Source organism: Athene cunicularia (assembly GCF_003259725.1).
Source record: "Athene cunicularia isolate RWA chromosome 3 unlocalized genomic scaffold, athCun1 chr3_part1, whole genome shotgun sequence".
Taxonomy (NCBI): domain Eukaryota; kingdom Metazoa; phylum Chordata; class Aves; order Strigiformes; family Strigidae; genus Athene; species Athene cunicularia.
In genome coordinates this window covers 83,026,726-83,051,124 of record NW_020799097.1, presented here as the reverse complement: position 1 = coordinate 83,051,124, position 24,399 = coordinate 83,026,726, and the positions used below count along the sequence as shown (strand labels likewise).

Below are 24,399 nucleotides of genomic sequence, written 5' to 3'. Positions count from 1 at the left end.
AAAAAAAAAAAAAAAAAACAAAAAAAAACCAAAACTCAACAAACCGACAACAACAAACACCACCACCAACCACCATCATATGTGGTTTGTAAATATTTAGGGTTTAATTGTTTGCTTTTAACGGACATTTAGATAAAAAAGAAGGTTGCAAACCACATATTTGACTGGAGAAATTACAACTCATGGTTTGCTTGTTAAATTCAACAAAATGTACAGCTCTGGATTAAGTTTCTTGATTGGATGGCCTATGTTACAGTTTGAAACAAATCATTAACATTAAAACCAAAAATGAGCATTTTTAAATTTGTCTTGCATTTGTTAGTTGACAACAGACATAATGTATGCATACATATCATATATACTACTTTTTTCATTCAGTGCTATCATTTGGAGTATTATCATCACCTAATGAATTCCCCTTAACTACAAAATCATTGTGATTCTATCTTTCAGCTTTTGTTGCTACATTTTCAGGTTACATGTCCTACACTCTACCAGCATATGTAAGTATTCAGTACTTTCCTTTGGAGGTTCCTTTTTAAGTGCTTTATTGATAAAAATCTTTAATGTTTCTAAAATCTATTTTGACAAAAAAAAATCCCAAGTACACAATACATTTTGCGTCTTATAATAAAACCCTGTGGATTATAAACCATTCATATTAAACATGCAGAGTTATCCCCAACAAAGTAGAATTATTGGTAGATGTATCCAGAGAACTGGCCTATAGTAATATCAGACTTCTAAATATTAAATGAGTGGGTGTGATTGAAAAACAAACTCATGTTTATGAAAGTACTTTTTTTTTTAGACAGGAAGAGCTTTTAATTCCTTTTTGGGAGTAAATAGTGCCTCATTAAGCTAAAACTCAATGTATATCTCTGACAACACTAGATTTGATAATTAACAGTTCTGTAAAATCACAATAATCCATTCCTGTATGTATTTCAAATTCCAAATATCTTTTGCAACAGGAGATACAATCTGAACACTGAGATTAATAGGATTTACTAGATTGGATGTATTATGATTACATCATTTAGTCTGTAATGACTTGCAAAATATCACACATCTTGTTTCCTTTTTAAAAACTACCTGTGTTACAGATGACAGTACAAGCCTCCTAAATTGTACTATTATGCCTACTAATACTGCACACAACTTTCAGCTGTTATTAGGCCATATTTCTGTTGCCACTTTATATCTATTCAGATCTGGCCCAGTGTCTTTCATTGTCTAAGTGTTTCACATTCATTATAAATTATTCACTTTTCATGTTAATAAATTATTCTGTTGGTTTGTGGGATTGCAAGGATCACAATCAGGTCTGATGGTTATGGTTTCACACCTGCATTTAAGTTGATGTTTTATACAAGATTTAAAAGGAATAAAAATTAAATATGATATACATTAATAATAAATATTTACAATTATATATATTATGTATTACTTAAAACTACATATAAATTTAGTGAAATACACTGTGTTCTTATTTATATTGCTTCTATAGAGAAGCGTTTTACTGGGAAAGAAGGATTAATTGAACGAAATCCTGTCTGATCTATACCTAGACTTCCTCTACCTATATCTAAATTATGTATGTGAAGTGGGGCAAGTAACATGTAAGCATGCATAAATTTGTTACCACTTCTTCATTTAAACTATTAAAATCAATGATCTTGGTGAACGTCTGCTAAACAGAGACCTCTGAACATAAGATTACGTAAATCGAGGTGCCAACTTTGCCATTAAATATGAACATTCATTTTGGCAACATGACACAAAGGCAATTAAAACAACCTTGGAGGTGCAACTACAAAGCATTGCCAAAGCCCTGACAATCTTTTTTGACTTTTTTGGAAGGATGCAATGGAAACAGAAGCACAGAAAGGAATCAAAGCAACTACCAAAACTAAAACAAAAAACCTTACCACAGGGCAAACTCCCAGAACAAGCCACTGCAAACACAAGCAGATAAAACTGACTTGATTTGTCTGTGTGAATCACATTTTTTAAAACTTAGTATTTTATTTCATTATGTCAGTAACTCCTCAAAAAGCATCTATGTTCATCCATATATTAATGGCCATCGTGCTTTTTTTATGCATTTGGATTCACACAATCAAAAACTGTGCATAGCACAGATACTTTTGCTGTCAGAAAGAGTTTCAGACTCAGCTTCTCTGGAGTCAGAGAGATTATTTGCCTTGGCCACTAAGAACATGCTCAAGTGTTTGCTGTACAAAGACTCAAAAAAGGAAGCAATCCTTTCCTTCAGATCTTACACACTGGAAGGCAAATGGAGAAAAGAGTTTTTCCAATCTGCAATCAGGGTGCAATCAGTAGTTGAGGCCAGTGTCCCTGCCCACCACTCCAGATGACACCCTTCTCTAAGACACATCCATATAGAATTTTTACTGCTGCCATGGAAGTTGATTGTGTAAATACTAGAGAATCATACTTTCTTGTAACCTTGGCTGTGCCAGACAACCATCCTTCTCCACCCTCCCTCTCCCATTCTCCTCTTCCCTTCCAGCATAGCCACCCATTCATCTCCTGCTGATTCATTTACCTTTTGAAAACAGACCCAAAAAAGGGCAAAGAAAAAACAAAGAATTCTTATTTGGTAGCACAAGAAACAGTGTGCTGGTCTTACCATCAGGCTTTATTTTCTAACCCCTCACAACAGTAGTATCTAGAGACCAACAAAGAATGGAACATCACTGATATATGGAGTTCTGGGTCACAGAGCAGACAGCCTCAGCCAACTGGCCCACATCAGTTCAGCATCAATCTGCAGAACCTTCCCTATTGCTGCAACCATTCCTGCCACAGGAGAAAAGCGAGTCTTTGGAAGGAAAAATGGAAAAAAGTTATCAAAGCCCTACAATCATGTGAAGCCCTTCCTCACTTTACAAATAGAATTATTAGAAGTTTAATAAGCTTTTGGACTCTTCTCTCAATACAGTAGTTTATTATATATAATGTAATTCACTGCTCAGTGGAAAGTGCAAACCATAGGATCATATATTGAAACGCCTTCTTAAAAAAATGAGAAAAACAAGTTTAAAATTGGGAAGTTTTTTTCTGATCTTCAAAAACTCTCACTATATTATCCTTCCTTCTCACAAGTACAATTGCTAAGAGCTCAAGAGGAAAAAAGAAAAAAAAAATATTTTTATTGGTCCTTTCTGATGATGTAAAGCAGATCTTCTATACCTCAGAGCATCATGGAATTAAAGTATGTGAATTTACCACCTGTCATAAAAACAAGAGGAAAAAAAAAACACTTTATGCCATTAGAAAGCATAACTCAGTGCTCTGCTATGCAGTGGCTCACAGGAGATCAAAACCCCATTTGTGACTGGCCCAGAGATGAGTATTTTTCACTCTGCATGACAGACCAGTACCGTTTTCAGGAGCTGTGAAAAACACAGAGCCAGCTTGTTTGCTTTTCAACACTCCATGCATTATTTAGGTCTAAAGAAAAATAACTTCAGTAGCAGCAACACCATTTCTAATGAATGGACTGCCTCATATTAGCAATCTGTTTATCTATAAAAAGCAATAATCTAATTTCCAAATGTAAAGAAATAGATCTCACTTGTCACTGAGATAAGTTAACTATTCATGATTCTTTTTTTTAATAAAAGGGATGGTCTTCCTCACAAGGAATAGATTTAAAAGTACAGTAAACATTGATGAAACCAAATTACTTCTAGATCATTATCAGACAAGAAGTTTACGTTCTTTTTTGCTTTTTCTCAGATGCACAGCCCTTATTTTCATCTTTTTACCTAAGAAATTAAAATTTTTCCTATAAATTTAATGACCTGCTGGAGAAATAATGGAATGAGATAAGGAAACTAAGCATTGTAAATTTTGTCTTCTTTGGGTTTTGTTATTCTTGCTGTTTCAACTTTTTGAATGTTTTATACATTTTTGAATGGTTTATACATTTTATGTTCTTATAAATTTGGAATGTCTAACCTATCCCTAGAACAACATATATTTTGAGATAGATTTGCTTTGACATTAGTAAAGATTGAAATATAATTATTTTTTCACTTGAACTATTACACTTCTATAGATGAGATAGTCACACATTTATCTTGTATCAACGTGATTGTTTTATACTCAGAACTGTATCTTATTAATAACATTATGTGTCATTTAGATGTGACACCTTGTTTACCTATTATTTTGCTCTTGAAGATATGAGATCATTGCGAGGAATTTGGTGACGTGCCCTAAGCAACAATCAAGAAGCTTCTATACCCCTGAAAGTAGCAAATAAACTACATTTACAGAGTGAGTGCAGCAACTAATCTTATTTCCCTTCCCAAGTTAAAATAATGAATGAAATAAAAATAGCATAAAGTGCAAAATAGCTTTTATCCCATTATCAGTCAAAGCTAGAGAACAGTCCCTGGAAGAACTCAAAAGAACTGTTACAAAGACTCATCCTTTACTTCTCCAAGGCTATCGCTAATACCTGTGTGTCCTTCATGACTACAATCCAATCCACTGGCTCTAATAATTCACTTCAAATCAAGAGTACATTTACTGTACAAAGACCCAGTACCCAGACCCACTCTATGGTCTGACTATCTGGGAGGCAGCTTTGCAGAAAAGGGCCTGAGGGCAGTAAAGGTGTGCGTGAGCCCACAGCATGCCCTGGCAGCAAAGAAGAGCAATAGCCTCCTGTGCTGTACTCAAAAACGCATAGCATGGAGTTATTGTTTTACCCCTCTACTCAGCTCCTGCTAGTCTATATATAATCATAGAATGGTTTGCAATGGAAAGAACCTTAAAGATTTAGTTCCAATCTAGTTCCAACCCCCTGCCATGGGCAGGGACACTTCCCACTAGACCAGGTTGCTCAAAGCCCCATACAACCTGGCCTTGAACCCTTCCAGGGAGGGGGCAGCCACAGCCTCTCTGGGCAACCTGTTCCAGTGCCTCACCACTTTTAACTCACAGTAAAGAATTTCTTCCTTATAGCTGATCTAAATCTACCTTCTTTCAGTCTAAAGCCATTACCCCCTGTCCTATCACTACACTCCCTGAAAGTGAGTCATTCTCTATCTTTCCTGTAGGCCCCCTTTAAGTACAGGAGGGTCACTATAAGGTCTCCCTGGAGCCTTATGTAGGCTAAAAAAAACCCAACTCTCAACTCAACTCTCTTCCTGTAAGAATGACCAAACCAATGCACAAGAACATTCACAAACTTCGAAATATAATTGTACTTTGAAATTTGATTCCATAGAATGCCATTTTGTGATAAGATGCATTTCTTCTCAGGAAAAGTCCCATATCAAATTTAATAGCAAAAATGTCTCTCCATTTGCTACAAAGAAACCAACCTCAAATCTAAACACAAGCTGTAATGTAGCTGCAAATATGAATTAATTCCTTATTTAAAATTCAAACACCTTAAAAGATATACAGAAAAACAATAGATTTGCAGAGCTAAGAAATTCAGAGGATATTTTTGCTCAGTGAAGTGATTTGACAAGCATGGATTGCTTCCAAAAGAAGTGAAGAAAGTAGAATTTGGTAACAGTTTTGAAATGTGAACACATGTGAACTGATAATGCTTACTAAACTGTTTGCTAATTTAGCCTAACTATCATCATCCTTCATTTGTTAGTATGATGTTTTCTAAGTCCTCCGATGCTGAGGGAATTTACATGACCCTCTAAAGAAACACTTGTGTTGTAAATCTGAACAGAAGAAAATAAAATTCATTAAGCAATTTTCACAATGAGTCTGACAGTGTTATTGTTGTAATGGGATAAGTATTAATAGTAGTTGCCAAATCATTCTATCAATATATATTTTCAACTTAACATTATTTTTGTAGTGGGAATTATTCAGTGATCCCAGGGCAAGACAGTGCATGCAAATAAGCTCTGCTAATAAAACATCAGCTACACCACCAGGAGCCACACCTTGGAGGATATTGGAGAAAAGCAGGGGATTGTATCAGACATTCTCAAGAATTCAAGTCTAGGATACTAGCTCAGGCCTATTACTTGTGTTTGGCCTATTACTAGTGCTTGATTTGGTACCTCATCCTGGATAGCTGATTGTAATTCAGATTTTTGCATTTGCATTCACCTCTTTGCATTGAGGTGAATCACAATCCCAATTAGCCTTAAAGATGTGCGGAGAAATTTTTTTAACTGGCTCAAGAACTCTGCTAGAACTTTTTTCAAATTATCATATGCCTCTTGTAATATTTTTTACACTCTGCTTGATACAATGCAATAGTAATGTTGTATGGATACAGACTTTAGGAAGTAAAGCATTTTTATTTACTCTTATTTACAGTCAACTCTGCTTTAAGGATTTGGTAATTTTATTACTCCCTCAGTATTTATATCTCCAAATGACTTCAAATGAGCTCATCCTAGAAACTGTCAGCCCTTAAAAATTAAAACAAGGATGAACTGCATGGGTTTTCTTTTGTTTGTTTTGTGTTTTTTTTTCCCCAAACTCATGCAGAATGAGAAGAATAAATATTGCTTCACAGAACATGGAGAAAAAAGCAGCATCAACAAGTAAGCATAGGAAACCGATATGAAATTTACACTGTATTCCTTAAAGACAAGAATGTTCAGGAGTTTTATATAGTGAGAGAGACTGTAGATTTAACATCCAACCTTACTGAATGATAATAAATTCATTAAATAGATTTTTCTGGCCTTACAGGCAACTAGCACTGCAACCACTTCCATCCCAGCACATTTTTATTGTTAAAAAGATTCACTTAAAACAGAGCAGCAGGAATGAATTCATCAAGATCACTGCTATTATAATGAATCATTAATATCCTAGTGAAAAATTTATTATTATGAATAATACATTCAAAATGATGAGACAGAAAATGAAGCATCACTCTGCAATGTATCAGAGAGAATCAAAGTGATGTTATGGAAGCTGGCAAGATAAAAAAAAACGTTGGGTTTTTTTTCTAAATCTTTCTAGATGTCTTTCCAGATGCTTCACCTTTATTTTCTCGTCAAAGATTTATATTTTATCCGAAGAAAAAAAAAAAAATATGTTGAGCAACGTTCTTCCCTTTGTATAAATAAAATGTTCACTAAATGTACTTTAATCACAATTCTGCCCTCAGAGTGCACATTTTTGTCTAAAAAACATTTATTTGGGCATATGTGATGGTGAAACAAAACCCCTCCTTTGCAACAAATAACAAAGTTAATTTTTCAAACTACCGTATCTACTGCATATATAGCAGAGTTATAGTAGGCTCAGATAACAAACTGATCAGATGAGATAATTTTGACAACTTGCACTATTACTCTGCTCAGTTAGGAAATTAGAGATATTTAAGTAATAATCATCGCAATGTAAATGTCAGAATAAAAACTTGTTACAAACAGAATAATCGCTCTCTTTCCCAGGGACTTAAAATCAGAGTAATCAAGTGCGTCTTTGTATTGGAGTATGAAACAATTGCACCGCGGCTCACTACAACTGAGTTTGGACAACTGAAATAACAAGCACATTAGTGAGGTGGACTTCTGCAGCTAACTAGTTTTAAAGTAAGCCCAAAACAGAAAGCATGGCATTAGAGTCCAGCCAAAGGGCCATGACAAAGGAACAATTAAACATCAAAGGGGGATTAAATATTCCTCATATTATTGATAGATTTGATTTGTCCATTCCCCTAGGAGATCGGTGTATAGTAGATCAAAGCAAGCAGTATTATAACTATATGCTTACTTCAAACATGACACTTAAAACAGCAGTACCTTAGAATTTGATGTGGATTCCAAAAAGCAAAGCCTGTTGCCAAATCCTTCTGCAGCAAGACACAATTTCTGTTGCTCCTTGTGAACAGTTGCAGTGCACTGCAGAACCACTTCATCGTCCTATCAAAAAACAAACAAAAACAGAACAGTGGTTATGCTTCTGACCCAACAAGGTCTGGGGAAACATTTTCAAAATCATTGCTTAACTCAGAAACGGTTATCCCCAGACACAAGCAGAAACAAATCTCATCAAAGTTTTTATTCTCACAGTTGAGAATGTGGGCAAATAAATTAAAATAACTATAATAATTACAAATGTGCCTTTCCTGTTTGCCTGTCCTTGTAATCAAAGTCAGTATGTATGAAATACAAATGTTACAGGACTAAATCCTTGTAGTAATATAGTCAAAGGATATCTCATCAACAATTCTGAAGGAACAGAAGCAGACCCTTATTTAAATACCAGTTCTTCAAAGTAACATAACCATGAGCGAGGGAATCCCTTTTCAGGAATATGGTTTAAGTTAAAAAGAAAGAAAACTTTGTTGTGATGAGTCTGTTTTCTAGCAAAGATTTTCTGATTAAGAATAGAAAAAAATAGTATCACCCTGTGCATTCTGCCCGTTCATTTATGAAGCAAAATTAGAGTTTCCAATAATAAACTTCACAGGAGCAATTATGAAGAGGTCATATTTAACACTGTAAGTAAAATGTAATACAACAAAAACTACAGGATGAAGCTCGCAACTGGAAGCAGAACAGGATGAGACCACAAAAATGCTGGCATGTTTACCAAAAAAAAGTTGTTACAGGCAGCTTTTTACATAGGGACATTCAGAAAAGTTAATCAAATTAAATAAATGTCTGAATTTAAATCGAACAGAGTAATTTGAAGCCAATTGTAAACATCCATCCTGAATTAAACTGGCCTTTTATTTGGTTTAATTTACTTCACTCTAGTAATTAAACTATACTAAATTAAGGTGTATTTAATTCTGAAAAGAACAGGAGATTAAACAGAGTTTAATCAGACACTTAAATTCATTCATGTTACCTTTTTTAAATTGTCCTCATGTAGCAAACCCTAGCCCTAAGGCAGGTAAACCATCTTTTCTTGTATAACAGCAACAGTGCCCAAGCTGCATATTGGTAATGTTCCACAGTCAACTGTGGAGGCAAAAAGTAGTAATGGCTACAAGTCAGACATTAAATCCAGAAAATATATGTTATATGTACAGTTCACAATGTACAATTGTAATTAATAAAGAAAAATCCCTAAAGGCCAAAATCAAGGACCTACACGACCAAATTACAGACCCAACAGTTTTGCTGTGTACTCTTTGTAAGCAGCATCTATTAAAAAACAGAGCGAGGAGGTCTGGGGGCATGCTGTTTGTTTGATTTTGGTTTTAATTACATTTGATTCAAATAAAAGTTTATTTTCAGGTTAAAAATAGTAGTGTTAAGATTGCAGCTATATAAAACATATTCTCCTTCCTCTTTCTCTTCCTAGCCCTTCTTCCTAAATAACCACACATGCAGAATGGAAACTCCAGTAACCCTGTCACCATCATGCACTGTGCTAGTGTTGTCTCCAAAAAAGGGCCACTAGAGAAGACGTTAAGATCATACCTCCATAGTCAGATGCATACAACATTGTAAGACTACTTTCTATTCATATGAACCACCAATTTCATTTTGTAGTGCCCCATTCCCTACCATTGTACGCTGTGCTTTTAGAAAAAGTCTGAAAAGTGTTTTACATAGCCCATCTACAAAAATTACTCTATGCTGACAGCAGCAAAAATGTAAGTTGATTTGGGGCAGGTCCCTGACACACTTAGTTTTAGTTAATAATCTAATGCATCATATCCTTCCCTGCAAACCAATTATGCACAATCATCAATCATGTATAATGTAGATGCTGACTGATGGAGGATTAAGAACAGAAATATAGCAACTGCTAAATTTCCTGACGCACAAACTTTCTCAATTCATTCTGCAAACACTTTCTCTTGCTGTACGGTGCACAGAGTACATGGCTTGCTTATTTTGTTAAACACATAGCTCAGAAAATAAGACTGATTTCTTTAAAAATGCTTACTAATTAATGAAAATCAATCACGCTCAATGCCCTTTTCAAAAGTTAATTCCTGGGTTGGCAGGACATGTCTATTAAAACACCAAAGCAAATCACAACTCTGGTTTGCTATGCTTACTTTGTTTTGAGTGTAAATGGATACAACAAATGTTCTCTTAATTCAGGCCACAGAGTAATAGTGTCGTGGAACTTCTCACTCTAGTCAGGGTGGGGTTGATAAAATTGACATGGAAGGTTAAGAAAGATGCAATGCCATCGTTAGATAAAGTGAAAGGTGATTACAGGTAATTATGTGTTATATAAACCCAGTTCTAAATTACTTTGCACTTCTATGCACATCACTAGAGAAGAATCCAATATAAACTCTACCCTGGATTCAGTGTTCCAAAGTTTACTGACTACATGCTCAGAAGATTCCTATAGATACACAATTTGATTGTGTTGCAGAATTACATTAAGATACATAATTCCATTTCATTTCTTAAGAGAAGACTGGTCAGTGGGTAAGCATCCCAGCACCATCTTTCTAAACCTGTTTTCACATCTGCAAGTGCTATCTCTAGTTCCAGTACCAGGAGAGCTAAAAATGCATAATTTGCTTATTTGAAGTCCCCCCTCCAAAGAGACCTTCACTGAAGGTCACTTTGCTCTTGTATGAAGAAAGCTACAGTGTGCATCATATTAAACATCTATTAAAGAAAAATATTTTTCAGATATTCTTAAATCTTGGATTATGAGATGTCTCAAACTGGTTCACTACTTCCTATTACCTTCTGAGCATTTTCATAACCATACATATGCAAATGAGGTTTTAGATCATATTTTTTTCTGTCAGTCACTATCAGATTAGACCTGATAAAAGTAATTTATATTTCAATGGGCTATAACCATAGCCTTCAAAAGTTAAGCAAATACAACATTATGTATCCAGATACATTCCTATTCACCTCTTTCCTAACTCTCCTCATAGGAGACTGAAATTCAGGGGTAGAGGTAACACAAAGGTGCTGACAAGAATATTAGTGTCTTTTAAACATCTCTGTCAAATGTTATTTAGGATCACAGTAAAATAAATAGGGATGAAAAGTGAAGAGATTCCAAGAAGCCAACTTCAAACAAAAACGTTTAATGCTAAAATGTAATCACTTGTAGGACTTTTTGATCCACTTGGAATCTAAACTCTTGGACAAACTGTGCTTTAAGACATCTAGAAATATTTGTCTATACATTGACAAGTGCATATCCAAAAGAAGAAAACCTAGTCTTGTACAACACAGTTATAAGTCTTTGTAATTCAGCAAGGTAACACACATGTTAATAAACAATAGTGCATGTATGTCATACCCAATGAAATGAGTTTAGCATGTACTTGTTCTAATTAAAACCTGAGTAAAAAAAAAAAAAAAACAAGAACAGAAAACACAAAACAGTATCTGTATTCTACCCTAACTAACAAAAGTATTTGATTTAAACTTCATATTAAAAACGACTACAATGGACTTACATACAGAACATAGCATAGTCTTAAAAATCTCCAGAACAGTTTGGAAGAAAGGGCAACAGCAAAAACCTAAAATCCCTGCAGACATTTCCACTGCCAGATATTTCCATTATTCTTGTTTTGCTGAATAATCATCACTTCAACACACATCTGCCAGTTTCCTCTGTGGAAACTGGAAAATTTTCCTATTTCCATCGCAATTCACAATCAGCATAGCAGCCTTCATTAATAAGCTCAAAGATGCTGCTTTGCCTTCTCTTTTTCCAGTTCTGTGATACAGAAGAAAGGTATCAAGGGAGTAAAGGAAAGCAGGTGCCAATAACCATACAAACACTGCGTACACAGTAGTGCTACAGCTTATTATCAAATGCACAAGGCCATGTAAGTCACCATAAGAGCAGTGGAGCACAGTGACATATACCTGAGAAGTTGTCCATTTAGTTTAGATACTTCCATCCATTGTCACTCATCCTTCAGTTCTGATCTGTTTCATAACATTCTTGGGAATTTGGAAGTACAGTTATCTCCATCCCCCAAATGATAGCAAAAAGGAGCAAAGATGATACTGCCTACCTACAATAACAGAGTATGCCTACAGGATAGCAGAGATGATACTCAGATTGCTGAACTGATAACCTGAGTCAGAAAACTGTTCTCCTTCCCAAGTTTACAAATTAACTTGCTTAAGGCAATGTGCAGCTATGGCTAAAGTAACCAGCCATATACAGTGCTTTAAAATTATGATCAAGTACCATCTTGGAATAATCCATTAATCCTGATAAATCCTTATGTGTCAGCCAGTACACCAGTTGATCGTGTTAAAGATACCATAACTTCCAGCAAAAAGATATTCTGCTTTTTGTTATGTCAGATACCTCCACTGACTCAAACAGCATGAGCTTTTGATAAGCACACTGCTGCATTTATCATTCTGATTCTTCAAGAAGAATTCTGAAATAACAGGTAGATGTTATCTATGTCACAAAGCCCTATTTATTTTTTAAGCATCCAATTTTGAAAAGCAAAGAGAGTTATTGAACAAAGAGCTCTAGATAGAAGATTCTTAATTATGTCTATTCATTATGGGCTATTTTAATTATTTTCATAAAATCTTATATACCCAGAGAAACAAAACAAGTAACTGAATGATTTAGCAAAGGACCCAATAACTAAAACCAAAACCAAAACACCTTTAAGAGCACCATAACAGTCTCTACAGCTAAAAGTTACTCCTGAAACCAAAACGCTGCCACCAATAGCCATAATCTGGTAAACTGCATGCTCAGAACTGCATTCCAGAAGACCAGATTAATGAAGGAAGAGCATAGATTTGCTGTCAAGGTTAAAGCAATATTAAAACAGTGAGTTCTCAAAGCTCCTTAATAGCATTTACTTTCAACTACAGAGATTATTTGACTTTTCTGTGAAGTCCACCCAAATCTCCTGATTACATGAAATACATAGTATTCAGTCAAGAAAAAGGTTAGTTTCTTATGTAAAGATGCGGGCACGTTATGTTTCAACATTAATGTTTTGACTAGGTGCATTTTACCAAGACTGGCAATTTCAAGTTATGACTGTATATATAGATACACACACACACATATATATATATATATATTTTTTTTTTTCCTTGTAATGGATAGTGTTACTCTGTCCTATTAAACCCTGAAAACTGGTATCTCCTGTGTGAAGTCAGTTTTGACTAATCCTTAACCTTCTCAATATGTTAATTCTATTAAAAGACTAAAACTGGCTGGCTGAACTGCCGCTGGTAGGCATCATCTGCAATGCTATAGCTGTTACCACCTCTTCAGTATGGACGTAGCTGTGATTTTGAGGGAGGAATATTTACATTGTGGCATTTTTCTGGAAATCTGCTAGTTGGTGGTTTGTTTGGGTTTTTTTTAATATTCTTCATGGTTTGGGGTTTTTTTTTATTCTGCATATTGTAGTACCTTAAATTCTTAATAATTACACATACTTGTAAAACTTCTGAATTAATATCTGGTATTGCTTTAGTAGAAAATCAGAGGATAGAGGATTGAATAATTTCTTTGTTTGCAGTCTTTGAGAATGCAAAATATCATTTCCTAGTGTATGTCTTTCCCTGCTTTATGCTCTATGACATTACTACCTCCAAGTCTTTTATTTTAATCATACAGGAAAAGCATCATATTGGAGCTTTTAGTATTGCTAAAAGTCTCTGCAGGAAAAGTTGACGATAAATAAAGTAACAAAACACTGCAAGTAATATATTTATTTAGAAACACTGTATGTGCTTCAGCCCAAGGTGCTTCAATTCATTATGCCATGACCTTGGCAGGGGCATCGTGCTTCCATTTCAGGACAAAAATAGCAACATTTTTCATGTATTTTCCCTGATTTTATATTTTATACTTTACATTTTACTGCTTTGCAGAGAATGCAAATTAGAAGATGAACTATTACTAATTTAAATAATTTGCTGTGCTCTTCCTAATCTGACCCGTTATACACAGTTATCTCCCTTAAAGATGTAATGCTGACTCCGTGTTTCTACTGCTCCATGACATACCAATTCTGAAACTCCATACAGAGCAGAGAATGTCACATTTGCAAAATTAAGCATTCAAAGGTTAAAACTGATAAGTTATGCTTGTACATTCAAACTCACTTCTACTGCTGTTTTTTATGGCAAATACTGCAGTTACTGGAATGTTTCCATCAACTTCCATATGCTATAAATCAGGATCTCAGCACAGACTTTAATAGCTCAATCTTTAATAGCTTCCTCAAACTCCACATATGCACAGTTCTGCTTCACTGCATCCCATTTACTGTTCAGCTCTGCAGCTGAACTGTGCAATGAGTATAGGTGCCACACATCTTTAAAAGTAGATTTACAAATAGAAATTTAGCCTTTACAAACTGCTTTCTGCCAAAGGGAACTGTCAAATACTTAAGACTTCCAAACCTTACTTTAACTTCCCTGTGCCTTGTTGGGATACGTGCTGAAGTGTAGAATAGAAATTTGTACATCCTATGGGCCATCAAGTACAGGACTCACACAGTTACTGACAACTATATGCTAATAGGATAATAGTATCAATCCCCTAGTAATCTGATCAGCCAAAAAAAAAAAAGAAACAATATCAAATGTGACCTTTTTTTTTTTTACACTAGGCATCTGAATAACACACACCAAGACCACGTAAGACAACTTTCAGTGCTGGTGGAAGCTCTACTAGTAGTTGTCCCAGAGCCTGCATCTTTCTGTGTTTTGGAAGAAGGTAAAAAGAAACAACGCAGAAGTCAAGTAAGAAAATAAGATGGTGTTTTTTCCCTTCTCCAAATCCCTGCTGATAACAAACAGAATCCTTGATACACAATTTATTGAACTCCATGTATATAACATGGAACAACTATGATCAAAAATTATTAGATATCTTTTCAACAATCCTATGGGAGATACCAACAAAACAAATGCTCAGAGCGTAGCATTACTTACTTTAACTGCTAATTCTATTCTTGACTGATCAACCAGTGTCTTCAACAAACTACCAAACTCTATTTTGAAATACCAGCCTATTCGGGAGATTAGTCTAGAGCTTCTGACATCTGAACAAAAGGAAGCCTGTAACAGAGGCAAGAAATGGACCCAAACTTCTGATTACTGCTTGAACCACAACTCCACCATCTTCTTGGCAGCAGATGACTGTTGTTATAGTTTATATATATATATATATATATATATATATATATATATATAAAAAAAACTGTCGTTATATAGTAATATAATAATAGTAATGTCCTTGGCTGGTGGGAATTAGTGCTCAGATGCTATTAAAGGAGAACAATCTATAAGTAACTGAAAACAATCTTAGTGCAATGCACATACCTTAGGCAGGTACTCAGGATAAAAAGCAACGAAAAAACAATGATGCTGTAGAGAAGGCTCTGCTGGTTACAGTGAATCAAATGCTAGTCATGAGTCAACAACACCAGGCAACTGTAAAAACCAAAAAGCTGGGCTAATTGGGAAAGAACTGCATGTGACTACCAGAGGAGTGATCCTTTGATTTTACAGTCAACACTGGTAAGGCTTTGGCTGAAGTGAAACAGCTATTTTGACCCTTTGTTTCAAACAGAGAAAGGACAGAGAACAACAAAAAACACAGGAAATAGCCAGAAACACTATTGGGATGCAGTCTGCTTAGACTGGAGGGAAATATGACAACAATGTCAAGTATATTATAGTGTTGTCAATAAAACATGGACTAGAGGACAGTTTCTCATTATGAAAATTAACATTAAGACATTGGGGACAATATTTTTTGAGGATAGCAAGGCATTTTCACAGTTCAGTTTAGAAACTTCATCATTATAAGACAACAAAAACTGCTCAAGAAAACCTCTGTCAGGAGGATTTATGCATAGCTGAACTTGTCTTTGGATGAGAAGGAAGAGAGATTATTTTTCTGGTCACACAATTCTAAATAGTCTGCATACATCCTACTGTACATGTTTTAGTTTTATCCTGTAGGAGGAGTAATTTCATAAGAATTCAACATTATTCCAATGGAATTATCCTTTGAGATAGAAAAACCCATGCAGAACAGATGGAATTCCAGAGGACCAGCCTAACTGGTAGTTCGTGATACAGTACTATGAAACAGGCTGTTAGCACAATAACCATATTATCTTTTCTCCTCCTTCCCCAGAAAGCTTTAACTTACACATCAAAATAATTTTGCAAGATTACAGCAAAATCATGGTACTAAAGACACATGACAGCGAAAAAAAAAAAAAAAAAAAAAAAAAAAAATTCAGCACTTGTCAGAAAAAGTCTTCACTAAAGAACAAGAGCCTGTCAGAAAGAAATCACTATGTACAAGGCAGAAAACTTGTTACGCACCACTTGAAGAGAGTGATGCTGTATGGCAGAGCAGAGTTTATCTAGGACTCATCCATCAACACTGAGCAGAGTGTCTCAGGCAGAGTGCACATTCCAGTCTATGGATTCCACAGCCACCAGAGGGAAACGAAGCATGCAATGAGAAGGGAACGCACAGATCTGAATGCGTGGCTCCAGCACACCCAGGTAACAAGAGAAAGAAATGTGCTACTGAGTTTGATTCTACTGGGCACTGCAGTGGTATTGTAGGTGTCTGTACCCTTCAATTGTACATGCTAGCCACCTCCTCAGATAAACTACTTACTAGTGATATCAGCACGCACACAACACTGAAAACAGATGTCCTGTCTACGTGTAGTCTCAAAGCTTCCTCTTCTGGCTCTTAATTCCACTGAGTCAGCATGAAATCATGTCAAATTTGGTTTCAGCACACAATGGCCTTGTGTACGCATGTGCCAGTATGCTCTTGACTGAGTTCTATGAAAAATATGTCTGCAAATGAACATATTTCCAATTGAGATGACTCACTTTATTATTTCTCACCAATTAGTTTCTGTGGTCCTACAATCTTAAAAAAATGCCAAGTTCAGCTGTCAGTGTCTAATAATAAATTTATCAGTCTCTAACCATAGTAAGTAATGGCTAACTGCATCTGACACAGTGGACAGAGGAGTGGTGGAAAACATCTGCAATGAAGTATGAATACCAAATTAAACACAAAACAGCTGGTGGGCTGATTTCAGCTTCGTAACAACCCCAGTATGTCAAATTTATCTCTGATGTAATTCCACTCATTTTAGGAATTTGGTAAAAATTCCATTGCATTTCACCCTCACTCACTAGTTCCAGGCTATGTCTCTTCTGTAATCAAAGGTGTGATTGCAGCATGGGACACATCCTTGCTATATTTGATCTTGCTGGTGTGAATAACCGTATCAGTAAAGACAGAGGTGAGAGCATGCTAGAAAAGGTGTCCACAAGATTCTGCAGGAAAACACAAGATTGTATCTATAACCTGAGTCAGAAGTTAACAAGCTTCCTCTAAACAGACGTCAAGTATCTTATAACCCCATGATGCTCAGTCCAAGGTAATAAATCCAGACTCTCACCAGTATCTGAAAAAGCTGTATCTGAAAATATTCACTGAAGGGCTTTAGTTTTACAACACTCTTCTGAGAAAGAGTTCATTAATCTCAGCTGGAGAACAGAGGCACATGTTAAAACAAATAATTTGTTCAAGGTCATACAATACTTAAGACTCAAACTGAACACATTCCTTTTTTGTGTATTCCTTCTACCCTACTAACAGATTCCACAGCAAGAAGGCTTTTAACCACAAGACCCTCTCAATCCAACTCAGACTGTGAAACCTTCCCCTCTGTACCATCACTTTCATGCAAGAAAACATGAGAACAGCTCACCGGTCCTCAGTCTTGTATCTTGCGAGCAGACTCAGGGAGGCTAAGTCAGTAACACAACCATCTGCTTGAGTCTGCACATTCAATCCTAGATCGCTTTCTTTTCCCTTAATATTTTTTCAGGAATGTTTCTTGAATCTTTCCACTTCAGCGCTCTGCCAGACTGATATTTTGCAGCTGCCCAATCGACCATGAAACCTTTTCTCTCTAATTCCCAAAGACTCACCTGCCGTGGTGGTTTTTTTATTTGTGGAGCAAGGTTAAAGATTCATTCTAATCTTCACCTGTTTCAGCCATGCAATACTCTGTCAATGTTTCTCCCTGCTTTCATTCTGAAGCTGTTCTGACTTATGAGATTCACCCTTTCACTTCATACATTTCCCATGCAATGCTTTCTTGTCACCATGAGAAGTCTACCACCTTTCTAAATTCTTCCTTCTTAGACTAACTCCATTTTGAAAAATTATCTCAGACTGCTGTTCACAACATCTCTTCTAAGCATCTTTGATTTATGATCTATTCTTTCCTGCAGACCATTAATGAAATTATTAAGACGAGATGTGGTATCTTCCCACTGACAACTCCAAAAGGGCTATTACAGAATCACAGAATCATCTAGGTTGGAAAAGACTTTGAAGATCAACTAGTCCAACCATTAACCCAACATTGACAGTTCCCAACTACACCATATCCCTCAGTGCTATGTCAACCCCACTCTTAAACACCTCCAGGGATGGGGACTCCACCACCTCCCTGGGGAGATTATTACCAACATTCAATTTCTACCAAGCTTAAAATGTCAGAACAGGGCTATCATAGAGCTGAAGCTGTACTGTATTATGAAACCCCAAGCAATCATAACACTGAAAACCCAGTTCCTAGACACCTTCACTACATATGCAAGCATAAAGACATTTTCAGCCTGCCATCGAAGAGATTGGTTGTCTCTTCAAAAAAGAGACAAATACCCAGTCTACCTCACTGTCTCAAAACAGTGCTGCTATTCTACATTTATCTCTTCTTAACCCACCCCAACACACCTATTTCTCAAAACATCAATGTACAAAAAAAAGACTACAGCAGTCCTAAAAAACTAAACTGCAAACATTATACCTAAACTAGAGTGCCTAGATATCAGGAAATAATTACATTCTGTAGGGACAGTGCAGCTGAGGGGAAGAACACAAAATTGATAGAAGTGTCAGGTGGACTTTGTTCCCAGATCTCCTACCACACTTTTATAATTTATTAGTCAGGTCATTCTCCTGTGCTTAAGTCCCTTTTCCACACCTTTTCTGGCTGTATTTGTTTAGACTCTAAATTCTCCCAGGCAAGACTATTCCAAATTCAGTTTCAAGGTAAATTATACCATTAATAAGTGCAAGATTACATACATGCTGTAAGAGGAAGGAAACAAAAACTTATACATAGTATGAAATGTTTTGCTTTTGGGGTTAGGTGTTTTTTTCCATCAAGAGTGAGTATAAGCAGCAGCTACAGACCATGTCATGAGAACTCTCCAGTGGTCCAGCCACACAGCCTCCCAAGAAGGCACTGAAAACTTACACATCCAAATTTTTCCTCAAAAAAAAAAAAAGTCCCCATAAGCACAGTGCTAAAAAAAAAAAACCCACCCACAATATAATAAACCAGCTGGAAGTCTGCTTCATGGCTTTACCTCAAGGGCCCTGGGAATGGGCAGCAATCAATAGGTCAGGTATTTGGTTCAGCAGGCTGCCTGTGGCTTGCAGCTGAGATATCTTTGCTTAGCAAGGTCAACAGTTTCAAACAGCAATCAGCCTTTGCAAAATCATAATCTCAGAAACTTACTGCTGTTCTCTTCAACAAGTAAACAACATAAAAAAGAAGCAGCAAGACAAATGGGGACTGAAATATTCAGAGAACAATGATTAGTCATTTAGACTAATTGCAGTGATCCAAGTCAGAGCTACATACAGAAGAACACCAGGTGCAGACCACCACTCTCCTGAACATGAAACACTTTTCATGGGTTGATTTTTTAATTTCTTATCTATCCGTCTCTGAAAAAAAATCCACGGCATTTGCCCGTGGATTTACAGATATGTCTTGGGAAATTAATCCTCTCAGTTGTATTCTCTGTTATTTCCTCACTTTTCTAACCCCACCATTCCCGTGATGATCTGCTCTTCCTACCTCACACAACAATCTATACTTTCTTTTCTTCTTCCCCTTATAGTCTTTTTTGCATTGATCATATTCCCTGCTTCCAGCCCTCCATTCCGCATCCTACAGTCCTTTGTTCGCATCCCATCTTCCAGCTCTGACACCATTATGCTCTACCCAGACATGTCCAGTACCTCTCTGCCCTCCTCACACACCCAACTCCTGCTCTCAGGTCTCCTCCCTGGCCACCAGAATAACCCTTGAAAAGGCCTCAGCATAAGACTCCTTAGCAAGATTTATTCTTTACCTTCCTCCTTCCCCTCTGTTTAGTGAGCACAAACACTTCCTTGAGGGATGCTGCCACCTCCACATTCACGAGAGCTTTCATCCTTTCTGCTAGGGAAAGCTGTGGTGTCCCCAGAGCGGGCAAGGACAAGCAGGCCACAGCAAGTGTCCTAGAGAGCTACAGCCCACCCGAGGGCAGGAATTCCCCCTTTTCACTGGTTGATCTGCTTCTGCATACACATTGTACCAACTAGGATTGAGGTCAGTACGTTATGACAGGTAAAGGGAACAATACTTAAAAAAACTGACACTCTGGCTGAACAGCTGCAGTGGAGCACTTGGAACTAACAAGTAACAGTCTTTACAGACAGAAAAACTTCAGACATACTTCTTCAGTTTAAAAAGCCTCTCTGATCTCTCCTCTACCTTGCTTCCAACCATGCAAATACTTGGCCACACTGAGCAGTGGGAAGAAAGGAAGGGAGTCTTGGTAGCTCTTCCCACATACCCCGGGATGTCAGGGGAACGGACATTTGATGATTTTGCAAGGGTATCTTTAAAAAAAAAAACACAGCAGCCAAGAAAGCAAGCAAGGGAAAAAAAAGATCAAGAGTCCTTTCCCATTATGCTGCATAATGCATATGACCTTAGTGTACTATCACCACAAGAAAGTTAAAATACCAAAGAGAAGGTAAGAAGCAGCCTGACTTTGATCACATTTAAGAATAAATCATTATACCTAGCATGTTGCAGTATGCATATTGTGTGACAAAAATAAAATAATTTCTATTTTGGGAGAGGGTGTTCTACCCATACTACCAGATGCCAGTCAAGGCTGCAGCACTAGGATAGCCAAGGATGTTAAGACTCACATAATCCTGGGGAGGCTGAGAAGGTCATTTTTTTGTTGCCAGACATTTTCAATCCTAGTATAATGGCACTCAGCTTTACAAGAAAAGTGTTATGAGGAAAACATTCTTCAAGCCAGGAACCACAGATTGCATTGACAATTCTTGTTAACTTCACCTAAATTTAGAATCATAGTAGTTAAGCCATATTTATTCTATAACTTTGATCAAGTCATAGTATGACAAACCACACTGTTAGGGTCCTTTTTTTTGGTGAATCCTGCTTCATGAGAAAGATGTTCTAGATAATAGTAATTATGTATTTTACCTAACTTGCCAGCTCTACTTTTACCTCACTTTTATGATAAAAGAAAACTTAAAAATTTTATTTTGCTTTTAAAATCAGGTTTCAAAATAATGTTCTATAATCCATAAAACTGCCCTCATATGTCCTAGGAAAAGTATAATGCCATTAGCTAACAAATCTTCCTTTCACTTGACACATCACAAGACATACCATGATCACAAGGCTCACTTGGCAACAGCTGCCCCCCCACAGAAGCAGTCTCTAAACTAACGATGTGTCATTTACTTTGTATAATTTAACAGAGAACATGGATAGAGGGTGTAAAGTGACAGAAGTCTTTCCTAAATGTAGTAGATACATCTAGGCAAGGCGCTACAATAATCCCAAAATATTTTGCCAGGAGTAAAGTGTTCTGGCTGGCCCCTGTGCTTGCTGCTTCTGAAACTAATAGGTTACTTCTCAGCAACTCCTAAAATGCTCTTTGAATGGGGGCATATCTGTGGCTTCCCGAAATACAGACACATCTTAAAACAAGCATCGGTACACTGAATATCAAAACACCTGGACAGTTCTTATCCTGACTGCATTATTTCCTTCTTAAACAGAACACATGAAACACTGAATTTTGTATTTTATACCGAATCTGCCATGCAGGGGCTGCCAACAGTCAGATTTCTGCTGCAGAATTTAGGTCCAGATCATCATGCAGACACATAAACATGGGTTCTCGTGAGCATGGGATAGTCCTCTGTACTGTACCAAGTGCAGCAGCTTGCTCTACTTAATCAGTACTTGACGATATCAAAAAATGCCTCCTCCAAAGAAAAATATATCATGAATTCTGTAGCAACAGTCTTGTCATTCCATTTGCATTCTTTTTCATAGTCTGAAAAATAATATTAGTATAAAAAGACTGAAATATTCAGTGCAATAGCAGTGTAAGTTGGATTGACAAATTCTACATAAGAAATCAAAGCACACTGCAGTGGAAGATTTGGTTATTAAATGACTCTGTGCAGGTATTAACAGAACAGTAAGTAGATCCCAATGCATCCTGTGCCAAGCCTGTCTTTTGAAATAGTAAAAATTCATGGGTTCCTAAAAGAATTTCTCTTTACCCCAGCTTGCAGGGCACTCTTAATTTTTTCATCATTTATCTCAAGTCCTTCATAGCTGAACAATTCACAGAAAAACTGTGAGATTAAACTATCACACGGTATATTGCAGCAACTGCTAACCAAGAAAAAATAAGGAATATTCTGATACACATGAAAATTAGTTTCTATCACCAGATAAATCTTTACAGATTTTAATCAGGTGCAATGACAGAAGGCTGCAGTGAACTGTGAATCCTGAAAATATGTTACTAAGCAGGTGCAAAAATATCTTTTAAGCTTATATACATGTTACAACATAACATTCAGAGACAGTCCAATTTTTATTTTGTGCTTCTTCCACCAAACTCACCAGCTACCATAAATGAGTCAATGAAATGGAAAATTATCAAGAATATTGAAAGAGCAGGAATATCTTTCAATTGATAGTAGTCTAACTTTCACCAGCAAATGTTTCAACAGATAAAATTATGCACAAGCAGAAACTTAAATATTGTAAACCACAAATTCATATTCATATACTCAGTTTTTGTTCTTCCATATAAGTGTTTTACATGACGTGGGATAAAAGGTATGCTTCACTCCACTCCCAAAGAAAAAAAAAAAAGGCAGAAAACAAATATCAACAAGATCTTGCCATGTTTGTCTATACAGTGGAATTAATAGTTCGTTCCGTATTATATTAAACCCGTACATTTTCTCAAACAAATGTTGAAAGTAGGTTCATCACAGCTGAAAATACAAATTCTCAAATACTGATTGCATGATCATATGCTGAACACCATTTTTCCCACTCATTTACAGTAAGGAATTCTGTCATTGCTTTCACTGTACTTCCAAAGTACTGAGACAGTAAAAAGTATCATGTTATCATATGAGCTGCATCTGATACTAGAAGGCCTCCTAGAAATCTGTCAAAATTGCTACTAAAGAAGAGAGCAAAATTAACATTCTTATTTCCAGTATGAAGCAATATGTATAGCCTGTTTTTCACAGGTTGCTACATGCTGCTATTTACCAAGTGCCACCCTAACTAAAAATTGCACTATTACATTAATTGTAAATCAGAGAAGTCTGAGAAAAAGAAAAGAACATCCAGGAAAGTAGATTCAGAATACTGGTTTCCTCTGAGCCAAAGAAAATCAAGACTGGAATTTTTAATGCTAGGGGGTTTTTTTTTGCTGTTCTGTATATGATACCTGACTAAAGAGCTGTATTTTAATACCTTTTAAATTTAATACTTAATGTAAGATATGTCTAAATCACAGAACTTATTGTATTAACTTGCCTACCTATTACTGAGAATATCAATTTGCATTACTATTTCTCATTCCTTCATGCATGCCACCTGATGGTTAATGTCTACTGTTAAAACAGAGGTATAATTCACAGACCCATGAAGGCTTAAAGCACAGGTGTAATTCACAGAAATGCATGAAAGCTTTCACATTGCTCAAACACAGTACATGCATATAACTTCATTTTGGGTCACAATTATATCTCGATGCTTGCCCCCTAAATTCCCTAATTTTAGTGTTTATTTAAACAACTTTTAAGCACAGATGCAAAGCTAGGCTGATAACCATCTCTATATCAAAGAGGCTAAGAACCACGAGCTCTGACATTATTTCTTTTGACTCTACTGACTCCCTTTGGCTCATTGTGCTCCTGCTCAGGCATCAAATTTAATGAAATTTAGGCAAGTTTTGCATGACTGTTGAAATTACAGCTATGTCCCAAATAACAACAAACAAATAGCACACTGTCAAATGGGGCTTTACATTCTTTCAGTGCTCATTGCCCTAATCAAATTACATAAAACCTGAGGAAAGGAAAACACGTGAGCATATTAATTTCAACCCAAATCACATGCTAAACTCAGTATTCAAACCATACTGTCAACCAGTCATTCCAGCTCTACTCATAACCCCAGAGTCCTCAGTCACAGGATCAGTTGCTCCCCAGTTTCTGTATTAAATTAAAAGTGTGTGCAGCACCTTC

At 36.3% G+C, this 24,399-nt stretch overlaps 1 protein-coding gene across 1 annotated transcript in view; it reads right to left on the bottom strand.

Annotated features, from left to right (window-relative positions):
- RYR2 (ryanodine receptor 2) overlaps positions 1-24,399 on the bottom strand; it is a 406,115-nt gene that overhangs the window by 315,197 nt on the left and 66,519 nt on the right. The window contains exon 2 of the mRNA XM_026846439.1: positions 7,782-7,901. Coding sequence (XP_026702240.1) covers positions 7,782-7,901 — 120 coding nt within the window. The remainder of the gene's footprint in view (positions 1-7,781; positions 7,902-24,399) is intronic.